Raw genomic sequence first — 14877 nt, forward strand, 5'->3', positions numbered from 1 at the left:
TTATGTTTGATAACTCCTTCTTTTGTGGTCTGAAAGTTACTTTTCTACTAAAAATTACCCATTTATGAAAAGAAAAAAGCTGTTGATTGTTACCGTCCTCATGTTTTGTGCACCAAGTGTTCAGGTGTGCAGCTCTGTATCTTGTTTCTATCGCCAGTAATGCAAGGTGATTACATCTAATAGACTGCATAGCATGCATTAAGCTTCCCTATGGAATGCTTCCATATGTCATGTGGTACATGATTAAACATGTATTTAAAATTTCAAAATGTGATGTGTACATTTCAATAATACAGTTTAAGTTTCAGTACCATATACAAGTTACTGTATTAATGTACAAGTACAAGTTACTGTATTAACTGAGATGTTTAAGTTACATTTTCTCACTAACTTTAATCAATATTATGTCATGAAGTTAAGTAGATTTGACTTAATTTTATACCATTAAAATTTACTTAGAAAAACTGTGTGCAAAAACCTATGAAATAAAAAGTAAAACTTACTAGTCTTTTTTTTTCAGTGTTCCCTTAGAAAAAAACTAGCCTATACTGTGTCAGTACCATGCACAGTGATAGTATTAGATGGTAATACTGCAGTACTTTGATATAAACCATGATTCTAACTGATTACCTTCTTCATGGACCATATTACCGTATTACATGGCAATCCAAGATAGTAGCAACAATAATTTATCCGATTTTCCAATTTGAAACTGTAGTAGGTATGACATTTTGAAGAAACTACAGTGGGATCTGTTGAGACTTTGGATTTATTTCTCTCTCTCTCTCTCTCTCTCTCTCTCTCTCTCTGAACCTGGAAGTAAACACAAAGAAACACAAATGTGTGTAAAGTTTTGGCACTGACCATGTTACCTTCTTAAAAAAGGTCAGATCTCCATGCTTGCATCAAAGCATACAAGATGCTCTTCAGAACATTCTCATCTCATGCTGATAAAATGGATCATCAGGTTTTCCACAATCCTGAGTAGTCCATGTTAACTTGTGAGGCATTCCAAAATACTACAAATTCATGATATGTACATTTTTGCACTCAAATTGTCATTTCCACTGATGGTCACAGACTTTTGGACCCCACAGTATGTGTACCATGGTAGGCTATACGTTTGTAAGGGTAAGCAAATACAATGTATCACCTGTTCTTTGACATTTAACAGGATAAAGTTGCAATTCTATGACAAAATCAAGCCTAGGTGTCGCGAAACATGCTACACTTCGTCTCAATGAAGAAATGAACTATAGTCCGCTTCTGCGCATGCGTCCCGTTTCAGTCAGCTGGCGGTGACGCGCAGAGGAATCCAAGAAGAGCCGCTCATTGAACTCTTTAGGAACGCGCCTCGCTGGAGTAAAATCGCTGCTGCTCACTGCGCGTGCGCGTTCTTCAAAGTTCCGCGAGTGTTTCTGCTCGGATCCATCAGCACGACACCGCCGCCTTCACTCAAGTAGATCCGCTCACTGCGCGTAACATGGAGTGAGTGAGTGAGTGAGTGTGTGTGTGAGTGAGTGAGCGCGCCTGCCTCTCGGACTTTCGGCTTTACTTGCGCTGCTTGAGGAAATTCCGGCCGTAAAAAGTGAAACGATCTTGAAGAAAAACGACGATGTAGTGAAAATACAGACAGTTGACTGTTTTATTTCGTACCTGCAAAGCAGCTCTATCAAGGATCGCACTGGGGGAGAAGTGGACAGCGGTGGGACAAACATGCTCTCGTCGTTCTTGGCGTATTTGCTGTCGGTTCTGGTTCTGTGTCGGATTGCGCGCTCCCAGTACTCAAGCGACCAGTGCAGCTGGAGGGGCAGGTGAGACGCGCTCCAATGTGTTTATTACAGTGTTTCCTTAATATTTACATCGTACATTTAGTCATTTTTAATTCTAAATCTAACTAACTTTAAAGTCTAATGTAAATTTTAATAAATGTTGTTAAAAACGTTAAAAAGTTTGATAATGACTTATTATTTTGATATTATTTAATTATTGTAATAATTAGAAGTAGTAATAGTAACTGTAGTAATCGTATAATGATTATAAAATGAGTTATATTTAAATAATATTTTTAGTATTTGGCCTATTACCATTTATTAATATTAGTGTTGATGTTTTGAGTGGTGGTAATATATTATTATTACGTCCATTATTTTTACTGGCCTTTTGTTAATGGTATTGTTGTGGGTCGTAGTAGTAGTGTTTTTCTGCATAAATATTTGGTACATTTTATTATTATTTTCTTACCCTCTTAAAATGTGTTTATTATTATTATTATTATTATTCATTTGTTTTCTTGGTCAGGATAGTTTAGTAGATTTCTATTCTGACAATCTTTTTGACAGTCTGCACTGAAAGTACTTCTATGTTTAGAAAAGACAAAGCAGGAACTATCTAAGCAGTGGTTTGATTTGAACTAACCAAAGTTATTCACATATTTATAATATGCAAAACTCTGTATTCTTTGGTTGTACAGATAATTACATTTCAAAAAGGCAAATAAACCTAGGGCTTATGTACACACTGCTAACAAAAATACAAAAAGTTTTATAGAAAATCCAGAAGAACTTTGGTGACTTCTGGGCATATAAAGAGCTTTTTAAGTACTACAATCTTAGTGGGTCAAAGATGCTCTAAACCTTTCAACCATAACGTGCAATTAAATCTGAAGGCTGTTTGGTTTGCCTGGCTCGATAATAAATCTTTAACTAATGAGGAGTTTTGTTGATGCTACCGATTTCCCCACCACCTAACTTCAACTCATAACACATTTGTTATTATTTCTCAACAATAGCTCCCTTCCTTTTAAGAATTACTTTAACGTTCCATTTTTTTTGAGTCTCTGTAGTCTTTTCACAATAATAATAAGAGTGAATGTGCTGTACTCTTGAGTGTGCAGCCATAATCTGGTGTTGATTTGCTTGGTTTAGTTCAGCCTTTCATTACTGTTGAGCAGAATTTCAAATGCTCTAAATTAAAGAGGAGCCGTTATAAATGAGACGCCGACTGCTTGTGAGTCTGCTCTGCGCATGTGTCACCCCGGGCTACACATGATGTTTTGGACCTCACCTCTCATTTTGATGAGATCTGATTGTGGAATTTGGGCGACCCCACTTGCAGCAGGCCTAAATTCATTGCTGATTGAAGAACCGCTCGAGGGTTCGGAAGTAGATGGCTCATTTTCTGCCGAACTGACAGTGAGCCGCAGACTTCAGGCGCGGAACCGCAGAATGATGTCTAAAAGTAGTGGAGTGAGTCTTTTGTGCGGCCGGTGGACAGCGGCAGGACTGCTGCCCGGACATGCAGCTCCACGTGTTTTTGAGTAGTTGAAAGCAGGGGGAGGTTCAGTGCGTGACCTGCACTTGCATGCTCCGGGTTCGGCTACTGTCTCCGCCCTTGTCTGCGGACAGGCCAGTGTGTCCAAGGATTCTTTGACTTAAGATGCAAAAATCCTACCCATGCAGTTTGCCAGTGCTGGATCTTGCCAAAGCATTAGAATGGAGAGAAGAAAAGAGAGACGGTTGGTGTTTGTGTGTGTGCGCGCACACACGTCTGCACGTGACGGGTCATGCAGCAAGCCTTGCGCGTGGGTCTTAACACCTTGTGTGAAAAGACATTAAGTTCAGTCCTCCTGCTCAGAGAAAAGCTTTTCTTTGATATGAGGTTCGGCTTTTGACTCAACTCTAGCGCAGACTGTTGAGAACAATTCCCCTAATGTTTGAAGTTTCCTTTGCTTTTTCAGATACAAGGCAGCTAAAGTAAAGCTCACAGAATATCCAGGCACCATTATTTAGGGGATTAGCTTAAGGCCAAAGTTTACTTCGGTTGTCCGCATTGCTGATCGGAATGCGCACAGTATGCATTACGCCAATTTCGTCATCAACACAGTTGCCATGGTCCGTCCATGTGCGGCCCAGATTTTCTCGACACACAAACAATCCTCGTGTGCACATCGTCGGTATTCGTGTTCACTTACAATCTAAAAAGTATACTGTACTTTGGAAAGGCCACGCGCTCCACGGTGTGCGAGACAACAAAAACAAAGTATCCCCCTGAGCCTTTAGGTTAACTTGCTTTAAAATATACTTTTGATAAAAGTAATTATAAGTACATACCTGTATACGATTTAATCGGTATTTTTTCAACAAAATGTCAGAATTTGGTGTGTAATATTACAAAATGATTGACTATAGCTCAAAAACCAAGTGAGTTGCCTACCTAGACAGCATTTTAAAGCAAGCGAATACGCTTTTCTGCGTGCCGTTTATCTTGTGTGTGGTTGAGCACCTGAGTCTCTCAAATTATAGTCTTTTAACCGCGAGCCCAAATGGATGCGTTCCACACATGCACAATACGACTGCTTTGTAATACTCTTTTAGCATCGAATATGGTGACAACGTGGAAAGACGCGGACTGTCTGCAAGTCTTGAAAAACTCGGCTGCATGCGGATATACCCGTGTACTCTGTCGATGACGAAATTTGCGTTATGTGTACTGTGCGAGACGTACCACCGCATGAAAAACATAAGTATACAGTACTTTAACCAAAAATCATCCAAGAAGGAGGGTGAAGTCAAGAGAAATGTTGATTATAAATATATTTCTGAAGGGTACTGATAAAAAAAACAATAGAGAGAGAGAGAGATTTAAAATGTAATAATTGACAATTTTATTGATTGACTGATATATTAGCAAGGCCAATATTTTTCCATTCTGAGATTACTCCATTGGCTGAAAACTGTGCCCTCTTGGCCGATTAACAAAAGTATCGTATATATAGTAAAAATAAAAAAAGTATAACATACTTTTGACCTAAGGTCAAAGTATACTTCGGTCTTCTGCGTGCCGAAACATTGCAAATTTCATCTTCAGCACTGTACATGCATACCGTCCGTGTCCTTGTCTGTGCACATTGTCTGCACATGTGCCTGGCATTGACTGTAGTAAAGAGTATCACAAAGCGTAGTGCATATATGGGGAATGCTTCCATACAGGCTCACTGTCAAAAGAGTATACTTTGAAAGGCTAGGGCACCCACCCAAACGCAACGCGTAACGGCATGCAGAAGTAGCCTTTATTATTTTATTCTGTTTTCAAATATGTATTTTAACATCTGTTAAGTAAACGTTATGTAAAATAAATGTTTATTTCATTATTTGCTTAGCAACATGCTAACTTCAAACTATTGGGATCGACTGTGAGTTGAGTCTCTTGTGTGTTTCACATGAGGAGCACTTTTTGTAAGTTGCTGTCCACACTATGTAGAGCTTTTCCGTAGAGTTAGGATTCATTTAGTTTAGGTTGCTGTCATAGAAGATATCCACCTATGTAGGCAGTAGACCTCGAGGCAGCTCACTAGGGTTTGGAACTGAGACTATAACTTGTTTCTTCTTCTTTTCACCTTGTTGTAGTGGGCTGACCCATGAGGGACACACCCGGGATGTGGAACAGGTGTATCTCCGCTGTTCCCAGGGGTCCCTGGAGTGGCTGTACCCCACGGGGGCAATCATCATCAACCTGCGCCCTAACACGCTGTCTCCAGCAGCCTCTCTTCTCTCCGTCTGTATCAAACCATCTAAAGAGTCCAGCGGAACCCACATCTATCTGGACCGGCTGGGCAAACTGCGATTGCTCCTGCGTGAGGAAGATCAGGCAGAAGGGAGAGTGCACTGTTTTAGCATCCAGGATGGGGCGCTGTTCATCGAGGCGGTGCCTCAAAAGGATATCAGCCGAAAAATCACAGCCTTCCAGTATGAGCTGGTCAACCACAGACCAGGAGCAGATCCACATTCATTATCTGGTATGAGTTTTTGATGTTCTCTCTTATCTTCAAATGGCATCTTTAGCAGCGGTTTCCTTTCTTGCGTTGATGTATTTCCTACTGAAAGAGGAAGTTTTGGCAGGAAATATAAAAGTCAAACTCTACATTTTAAAATGCGTTTATATGCTATAAGATGATTTTGTCAACTTTCTGGAGTGCATTAGCATATAAACGACCTCAAAGCTAACAGACATGGACCCAAAAGCTACAAAACACATTTTTTGATTTTGTGAGGTCTTTAAAAGGACAGTTGACTCAAAAATGAAACTTCTGCTAACCTGCTTATTTCTGCTAAAGGAAATCTACTCATCCTCGTGTCATTTTTTTATTTTTATTTTTCCACACAGAAGAAGTTGTCTGAGCTGCTCTTTTCCATACAACCACAGTAAATAGAGACCAGGGGCAGCCAAGCTCCAAAGAGGACCAAAAAAGCTGCCTAAATGTAGTCCTTATGTGTGTTTTATTTTAAGTCTTCTAAAGCCATGTTTAAACATTAAACATCCCCCTGTGGTGCTGAGAATTGTGGATCTGTGTTCATATTTGCACTGGAAAGTGATACTGATTTGAACCTTGTTTGCCGTAGTGACTGTATGTTCCAGGACATGTGGCATAGTTCTACTGGTATCATGGTGGGATTCTAGAAGCACCCTTTTGCTATATCAGTGATTTACTCCGGGAAAGCCTGTTAAACAGTCAGCCTCTTTTTAGAAATTAATTTTCAAGTGGTGCACCTGCCAAAACCAAATAACTGAATGGCCTAAAGCTATGTAGATATAACATTTAACGGGTCTGCTTTTCCGCTCCCAAACAAAGCAGAAGTATTGTTCACTGCCCCCCCCCTCAGGGGGGGTATGCATTCATTGGCTCTGATAAACACAGCACTTTTCATTATTTTTGTAGGCATGGATACAGTTGTAGGCATGGAACGACATAAAGGGAGAGTAAATAATGAGAGAATTTTCTTTTTTGGGTGAACTGGTCCTGTAAAGCAGAGTAACTTTAAACAGGGTGGCATTAAACATATGGTTTGATGTGGCAGTGATGTCTGTTTGAATCTCTCCAGAGAGGTCACATGTTTGCCCCTTTTTGTAGAAAGGTTGTGATTTCAGCTATCTGAGGGGGCAGATCTGTAAGGTGACCTATTTTCTTTTTCCGAGCTAGTAGGAGGTTTTTTGCTTCCACCTCTGGAACGCTGACCTGCTGTGCTGGAATTGAGTTGCTTTCCATCATTGTGGAATGTGTCTGACACCAGCTGTTCGAAGGACATATTATCTCCATCTTATTCCAACTCCCTCTTCCTCTTTCCCACTTTTCTCCTCTGTCTCTGTGGCTGCCCCTCCCTCTCTTTTTCCTTCATTACTCTTTTCTCCATGTCTCTGAAGTGGCCGGGATGCAAGCAAAGTGGAATATGAATCTTTTCTCCATTAGTGTGGAATGCGAAGGGGACCAGATGTAGCAGGGACACTATCTTCCCCCTTCGCCCTACCAGCGTGTGAAGTGGTTGCGATCACAGCAGCGTTGCATTAATTTGGGGCATCAAGGGCTGCTGACTAAGATGCCAGTCCATTCCTGTGGTTCTGTTCGTTTGTATGTGAGCCGCGCAAAGCTTTTGAAAAAAACCCATCTGCGCGCCAAGCCTGGCTTTAGTGTTCAGGATGTGAACGCTAGCGGCATTAACGCTTCACATCAAAACTCTTCAAGGCCTAGACTTCTGTAAGATCACCAGCTTTGATGCTTTGGCTTTTACCAGCTGTTGCGAAGCTGATGCCTGGGTGACCTCTGGCCCCGTTGGTGGTGCGTTGCTCCTTGTGTTGCAACACTGGCCGACCTCCTGTCTGCTCTCCTCGCCCACAACTTCTATGATAGAACAGACTGTATCACATCCACTCTTATGTGAATGTCACCAGTTTCAGCCACCATGCAACACTTTACATATATACATTTGTTTTTTTGTTTTTAGTTTTGGGCTTGTTGCAAGTTTTATTTACAGAAAGAAAAAAAGAGAAGTGAAGGGGGGATGGGATCCGGGCATTTCGCAAGCGAAATTCGAAATTGCGTCACCATTAATATCATCATGGCTCAATGTGTCGGAGCATGTATGCTAACCAGAAGGCCATGACTCTGGCAGACACTTTGTAACTTGTAACAATGTAACTAACATTCCTCTTATATAAGAGCTATTCGATGAGCTGTTTGTTGCTGCTCTAGTACCGAAAGTAAAAATCCCATTCATTTTCTCCATGGGGAATTGATTTTTAATGACAGCTTTAGAATAACTTCCAAGGTTACAGTGCAAACCTTCAAGGACAGACCTACTGTGAGCTCTGAGGTTGTTAATCGAAGGCATATGCCTCTTTTGAAGCCATCAGTGTGCGTTATTTTAAACTTAAATTAAAACGTGTTCAATGGCGTAATTTCTGGTGAAGAGTCACACCATGAACGCACTGCGAATGACGCAACCGAGTCGGTCTCCCTACACTCTCAAACTACTTAAATATTTGCATATATCTGAATAGTTGTAATAAACGTAGGCTACGTCTGCATTCATCCAGACACTTTTTAAAACGGCGTGTTTTCAATCATTTTCAAAACGACTCTCCGTCCAACTGCTGTTTTCAAGCATTTTCCAAAAGTTGCTCACCCACACTGAACCATATAAAAACATTTAAATCCCCTTACTGCACATGCAAAAAAATCTCTGTTGCATGTATGGTCTGAAAAACAATCGTCCTCATGTTCCATCACCAGACACCAATTCTAAGTAGGAATGCAATGTGAATGTTGTACAAAGTAACAAGTATCTTTAACAACGCTATCAAAGTGAATATCAAGCAGAACAGCGCTGTTATATCACAGGCCGCCGCTTTGAATGTTGACTGTAACACATGACTGTGTCACATGACAACAAATATGTCATTTTTCCCAGTTCACACTACAACTTGAAGGCAGCGGTTTCAGATTTATCCACTTGGGAGAGCGTTTTCAAAAAGCTCAATTTATGATGACAATAACGCTGCATCAGTGTGGAAGGAAGGTCAAAGCATAGAGAAATAGATGCGTTGTCAAATGAAATGTATTAGTGTGGGTGTGGCCTTAAAATATATTGTTTATATACTTATAATAAACAATGTTTGGCTAAAGGCACTGGCACACATTTTCTTCTGGAAAAAATCTAGTTATGTTTTTTTTTTTATTTTTATTTTTTTTATATATTTTGAAGGCCTCTAGCCCACCTGCAATAACACAACTAAACACCTGAATCAACAGGTCACACGCTCAGCCCTTGCCTGGCTGCAAGCGTGAGGGGGTCAAGACCCTCCAGACAAACGTGCTGGATTATATCTGCACGTGGGGGTTGTAATGACCCCTGAGCCACACGACTGTGCCCTGATTTATTTGGAGAGAGAAAACACACTGATCAGAGCCGACGTGGCGCAGGCAGTGTTTAGGTTTCACTGATTGCCTTGTTGCAGTAAAATGAATAAGCTGCAACCTGAAAGCAAGGGAGTGTTTTTATCTTGTCATGTGTCGATATGGGTTGTAAAATAGTACAAAGTGTTCAACTCTCTCTAGGTTGTTGGCACAGGTGGACGCGTGGTGCAACGTGGGTTCCTTTGGACATTTTTTCTTTTTTTTGTCCAGAGCGTCTAGTCCCTGGAGTCGCTTCTGCTTGTTTGAGTTCTTCTCAGCTGGATCTCGTTTGCGTTGGGGTGTGAGGACGCCATGTGTGTTTTTGTAGAGGGGGAAGGGTTGATCTCTAGTGCAGTAGTCTTGTGTAGCTTGACCTTTGACTAAACTGCTAAAGGTCTGGTTCATATTCCAACTTATTTTGGCCATGAACCGCCCACTTATAAGAGCCGTCTGATTGACATGTACAGTGTTCAGTGACAGTTGGTATTGTTCCTATATGCTGTTTAGGGGTGGGGTAATCTAAGACATACGATAAATTCATTTAAATAATGGCATGGCAGTCTTTCTGAACAATTGCACAGAAAACATAAAAATAACAGGAAATGTGTATAGACTTTAAGTACAGTACTGAAAATAAGTGCTTTCAAAATTTAAAAACACCAGAATAAACAGTTCTGCTTGTGGATGTCTAGTTTACTTTGAGTACCTCAAAAAAATCAAGGATTTTAAGGCAACAACTTGGCAAATGCAGTGATTTATATAATCCTCAAAAATGCTCATGGGGCCTGGGTAGCTCAGCAAGTACTGACGCTGACTACCACCCCTGGAGTCGTGAGTTCGAATCCAGGGTGTGATGAGTGACTCCAGCCAGGTCTCCTAAGCAGCCAAATTGGCACGGTTGCTATGGAGGGTAGTGGTAACCTCCTCGTGGTCACGATTAGTGGTTCTCGCTCACAATGTGGCGTGTGGTAATTTGTGCGTGGATTGTGGAGAATAGTATGAGCCTCCACATGTTGTGAGTCTCCGTGGTGTCATGCACAACGAGCCACGTGATAAGATGCGCGGATTGACGGTCTCAGAAGTGGAGGCAACTGAGACTTGTCCTCCGCCACCCGGATTGAGGTGAGTAAACGTGCCACCACGAAGACCTAGTAAGCAGTGGGAATTGGACATTCCAAATTGGGGAAAAAAATTCCTCAAAACTGCTCAGTGTATCAACCTGGTACCTCATAATCACAACCTTAAGCGCAAGAGTAAAAGAAAATGTGACTATATTTAAACAAACCATGAACATAATGTAAACAAATGTAAAAAAGGAGGGTAAACTTGGTTTGTGGTGACCACAATGTGTGTTGTTCAGTGAATTATTGGCCGAGAACATGAAACCATTGATATTCAAGAGACATTTAGAAACCAAACACTCAATTTTGCATAGTTTTGAGCCTGTGTAGTTCATGGTAATATAAGTGTTTTAGTTTGGAGACATTTTTGTTTGCTTTGGTACTGTGCTGGGTCACCACTGTTTTATTTAAAATGTGCATCCAAAAGCAAAAAATAGTTCCTCCATTGCCACTAATGCAACATCCTGTCAGTTTTCTACAGATGTTTTTTTTTTTTTTTTTTTTTTTATTTTATTATGAGGAGCCTTTTCTCGCAGGCCACCCCACTTTTCTGTTTGGTTAGAAACTAACAAGCCGTGACTATATAGTCGGCCTCCACACAGTCAATAAATAACTATCTGCTAAATTAATTATGTCTTTGAAGTTCCAATGTGTACTGGGAGCATGTGGCTGGTGTAGAAACATCGGTGTGCTGTAGGGTTGATTTCTTAGAGAGATTTCTAAAAGATAGCAGGGTACATTGACGTGATATTGTTGTTTCTTGTTTTGTTGCTTTTTGTCGCAAGTTTTGAGTGTTTTGCCTGATTTTGTTCTTTTGATTTCTCTACAGCACCCTGCCAACCCTGCACTGATGCTGAAGTCCTCCTGGCCGTTTGCACCAGTGACTTTGGTAAGACAAGAAGCAGCTTTAAGGAAATGTCTAATGTTCTTGATGATCCCTTGTCAGAAATCCTGAAAAAATGTGTACAGGTATGTGTATTGGAATTTTTATCATTGTTTGGAAGCAATCGTAAAGGCACAGTCACATTTACCTTTGCACGGCGAAATTCAGTGGGCGAAATACGGTCATCTCAATGGGATTCTGTACGGCTACCGCAACTTCCGGCGGTGAAGATTTTCTCTTTGTGGATTTGTTGTGGAGTTCAAGTTTGGTGAACTCTGACAGGCGAATTCGCCTAGTTGACCAATAGAAAGTTACTTGGTTTGGCAATAATTTTAGCAGTGAGTTTCTTTTTAACTTTACACTCATGGAGTATAAAGTACTGCATTAAATAGAGGCTGCTTGGCAATTCGTTTTTTGCTGGTTTCACACGCACTCGACATCCGCCCACGCCTTCTATGCCTACGAAATTTTGCAGTGCACAGATAAATTTGACCGCACCTTAAAGCATCAAAAACGTATCTTCTAAGAATCTAATAAGATTCTACTGAATAAACTAAAATAAGGATTTTCTTTATTCCTATTTGATTCTAAAGATTAGTACTAGACTGATATTCAGTATCAGGCAATTAATCCACCAATATCTGGCCATTTTGAGATTATTGACATTGGCTGAAATCTGCTAGGGCGATTAACAGAAATGTTAGGAGCTGTTCACCATTTCGTTAAATAGTTTAAGTAATATGCATAAGTACTAGACAGATGTCTTTGACTGTTGCGTAGCATCTTGTGCATGAGATGCCATGTCAAATTTAAAAATGTTGCTCGAGACACTTGCGTTTTTTTTCCCATCGTTGCACTTCGTCTAGCTTTCTTTAACACACAAACGTGTGCAGTCTGAACGGCCCTTTAAACCCTTTTGTCTTTGTATCCAAAATTTACTAACAATGCTAATGCTACTTGGATGATAAATGGATAATAAAAAAAATTCTTCAGTGGGTACTGTGTTAAATAAGTGTTCATTTCATCTCCGCAATTTTGTGTCCAACTTATTTGCTATCATCAAATTGTATAGTGTACATATTGACATCATAATGGCCATCGGCCACCCTGCTCAGTATCGGCATTGGTCATTGAAAAACCCATATTGGTCAACCACTAATTAAAGACTTCTGTTGGATACTACATTATGTATGTTTGTAATCTTTATCAAAACTCTACTTTTGTTGTATTGGAAAAAAAATCCTGTTAGATTCCTAAATGTCCTAAAGGGACATTTTATCCTTTTGGCAATCATAATAGCCTTATTTTTGTTTGTGTATTATGTTTATGAGAAAATTCCCATTAGGCTCCTTAAGGATTGGTTCCCAATTATGATATGAGAAATTCGAAAAAGAATCCTGTACACATTCTTAGAGGGGTTTTTTCACTATGGACATCGCATAAAGCAATCAATAAGAGAAAATAACTATTATTCAAATAAAATAATGTATCGTGGTTTATTTAGAATAATTTCTCTCTCCCTCCTCTACAGTGGCACGGGGTACTATACTAGGCGTGACACAAGAGGACGATCAGACGTCTGTCACTGTGTCCCTGAGTCGCCTCTACAGACAGAAGACACAAGTTTTTGTGTCGGGGGGTGGCCAAGCCAAATGCTGGACAGGTTTTATGAAGATGCCCAGACAGTGCAGGGTTAAACCCGGGGAGGGCGAGTTCCTCTTCACTGGGACGGTGCGATTCGGGGAGGCCTGGCTCAGCTGCGCTCCACGATACAAGGACTTCTTTAGGGTGTATCAGGACGCACAGCAGCAAGGGACAAACCCATGTCACTTGGACACAGACTGAATTCTTTCCAGGAAACCACACGTTCCGCCCAGTCGCTCAAAAACTGTGACCCTTCGAGCAGCTCTTTCGCTCTATGTGTGTGTGTGTCTGCAGACAGGAGCAGATATAAATTGGTATAGACTGGAATACCGCAATAGAATCATCTTGCATGCTATCCCAGCAATGGCTGAGACAGAGACTCAAGCTCTTGAAACATCTCACAAAGAAAACTAAAGTTGGACTTTTACTTACTAAGCCAATGCGGATTTCTCCTGACATGTCTTAAGACGTTTTCTGATGTCTTATTTTTCTTACGGTCACAATGTAGCAGACCTCACTGTTGAATGTGTAAAAATGTGAAAAAAGAAAATTCTAAAATGGAAGTTCCAAATGCTTTGTAAAAAGCTTGTTGTACAGTTTTGCAGTTGTTTCTATGACAGAAATATATTGAAGAAAAAGCCTGCTTTTTAATGTAAATTTTTTAAGAAAATTTGAAGTGCAATTCCTGCCTGTGTTTTGTCTTCAGGCTGTTCAATTATAAATGTGTCTTTCCAAGGATTAAAACAATTTTTTCTCTTTGGAACCAAATCATGCCTGTGTTTTATTTAAATTAATCTATCAACAAATTGTCAGATATTCAAAAAGATTTATTTACATTTACAAACTAGATTGTTACATGTTTGAAGATGTTCTAAATGTTTTTTGTAGCAAGTTACTATGCAGTTGCTAGGGTGATCTGGGTGGTTACTTACTGGCCCAACTCAAAACAGCCAACCCCCTTGTATTTACAACATCTTCAGTCAGGCTGGGTATTGATATAGATTTCCTGATTCGATTCCAATTCACTAGTTTTCGATTCAATCTGATTCCGATCTTGATTCGATCCGATTCTATATCGATTCATATGGGTACATTTCTGATACAATTTCCATTTTGCTTACATATAAAATAAATTCTCTTTTAGCTAATGCTCTTAATTATAAAGGAACCTTTTAGGCAACCCTTCTAGGTACAATTCGAAAATATTAATTGGTCACATTATAGCTTTTGAAAAATTTTCAAATTCAGTCTATTCCTTCAATTAATGTCTTGAAATTGCATAATATGTTGCATATATACAGTGTATGTTAAATTTTTACTGTATAATTGCATAATTTGCACTATTTACTAGTATGTACATCGATATGTACAACACAAGCTTAATCTGTACTGTCTCTTTATACTAACGGCATCTTCCAGTAAGCTCATACAACGAGAGAAAACGTGCGTAATTTTTCTAGGGCATCCATGTGCGATTAGAACTAAATGTTAATTTTTTTGTTCTTTTTAATCAACAACTGTGTAAATAAACAGAAAGGGAATTAAAAGAGACATTTTTCAATGACAAATGGATCCGTATTCCTCATCTCTGGAAACACAGAACGAGTCAAAGCAAACTTTTACTCTCAACATGCAGTGAAAGGACCTCTGTGCTAATAACTTCTTCACTATACTACTCAATCACTGGTGAGTGAAATCTGAACATTTATTAGCCAGTGGCCAATCTCAGACATTTGTAGTTGCATAGCGTGAGATTTGGTTGCACATGCGAGTGATATACTTGCATTATAGAGGGTTGCCACATCTTTTAATTTAAGAATCAATATCGAGATTGTTCAAACTTAGAATGCTATGCATCGGAAAATATATATTTTTACCGAGCCCTAATCTTCAGTCCTTAGATATGGCTTGGGTGCCTGAGGTAAGGCTTTGTGATTTTATCATCCACCAGGTTAAAATTGTAAGTCTGAAGTAATATTACACCTCTCCTCAACAAGCTG

The 14877-nt window shown here is 39.9% G+C and overlaps 1 protein-coding gene across 1 annotated transcript; it reads left to right on the top strand.

The window, feature by feature from the left end:
• Positions 1-1347: 1347 nt before the first annotated feature.
• On the top strand, positions 1348-13635 carry LOC127450653 (meteorin-like protein). Its single transcript, XM_051714924.1, has 4 exons — positions 1348-1814; positions 5409-5797; positions 11180-11239; positions 12765-13635. Exons 1-4 carry the CDS (start codon positions 1717-1719, stop codon positions 13076-13078), a joined length of 861 nt encoding a protein of 286 aa, XP_051570884.1. The 5' UTR covers positions 1348-1716; the 3' UTR covers positions 13079-13635.
• Positions 13636-14877: the final 1242 nt, after the last annotated feature.

Source organism: Myxocyprinus asiaticus, chromosome 13 (genome assembly GCF_019703515.2).
Source record: "Myxocyprinus asiaticus isolate MX2 ecotype Aquarium Trade chromosome 13, UBuf_Myxa_2, whole genome shotgun sequence".
NCBI classification, from domain to species: domain Eukaryota; kingdom Metazoa; phylum Chordata; class Actinopteri; order Cypriniformes; family Catostomidae; genus Myxocyprinus; species Myxocyprinus asiaticus.

Excerpts from the sequence above, each read along its gene's own strand:
- LOC127450653 (XM_051714924.1), top strand. The coding sequence starts at position 1,717 with ATGCTCTCGTCGTTCTTGGCGTATTTGCTGTCGGTTCTGGTTCTGTGT. Across the intron at positions 1,815-5,408 it reads CAGTGCAGCTGGAGGGGCAG|TGGGCTGACCCATGAGGGAC; the intron begins GTGAGACGCGCT and ends ACCTTGTTGTAG. Across the intron at positions 11,240-12,764 it reads CGTTTGCACCAGTGACTTTG|TGGCACGGGGTACTATACTA; the intron begins GTAAGACAAGAA and ends CCTCCTCTACAG.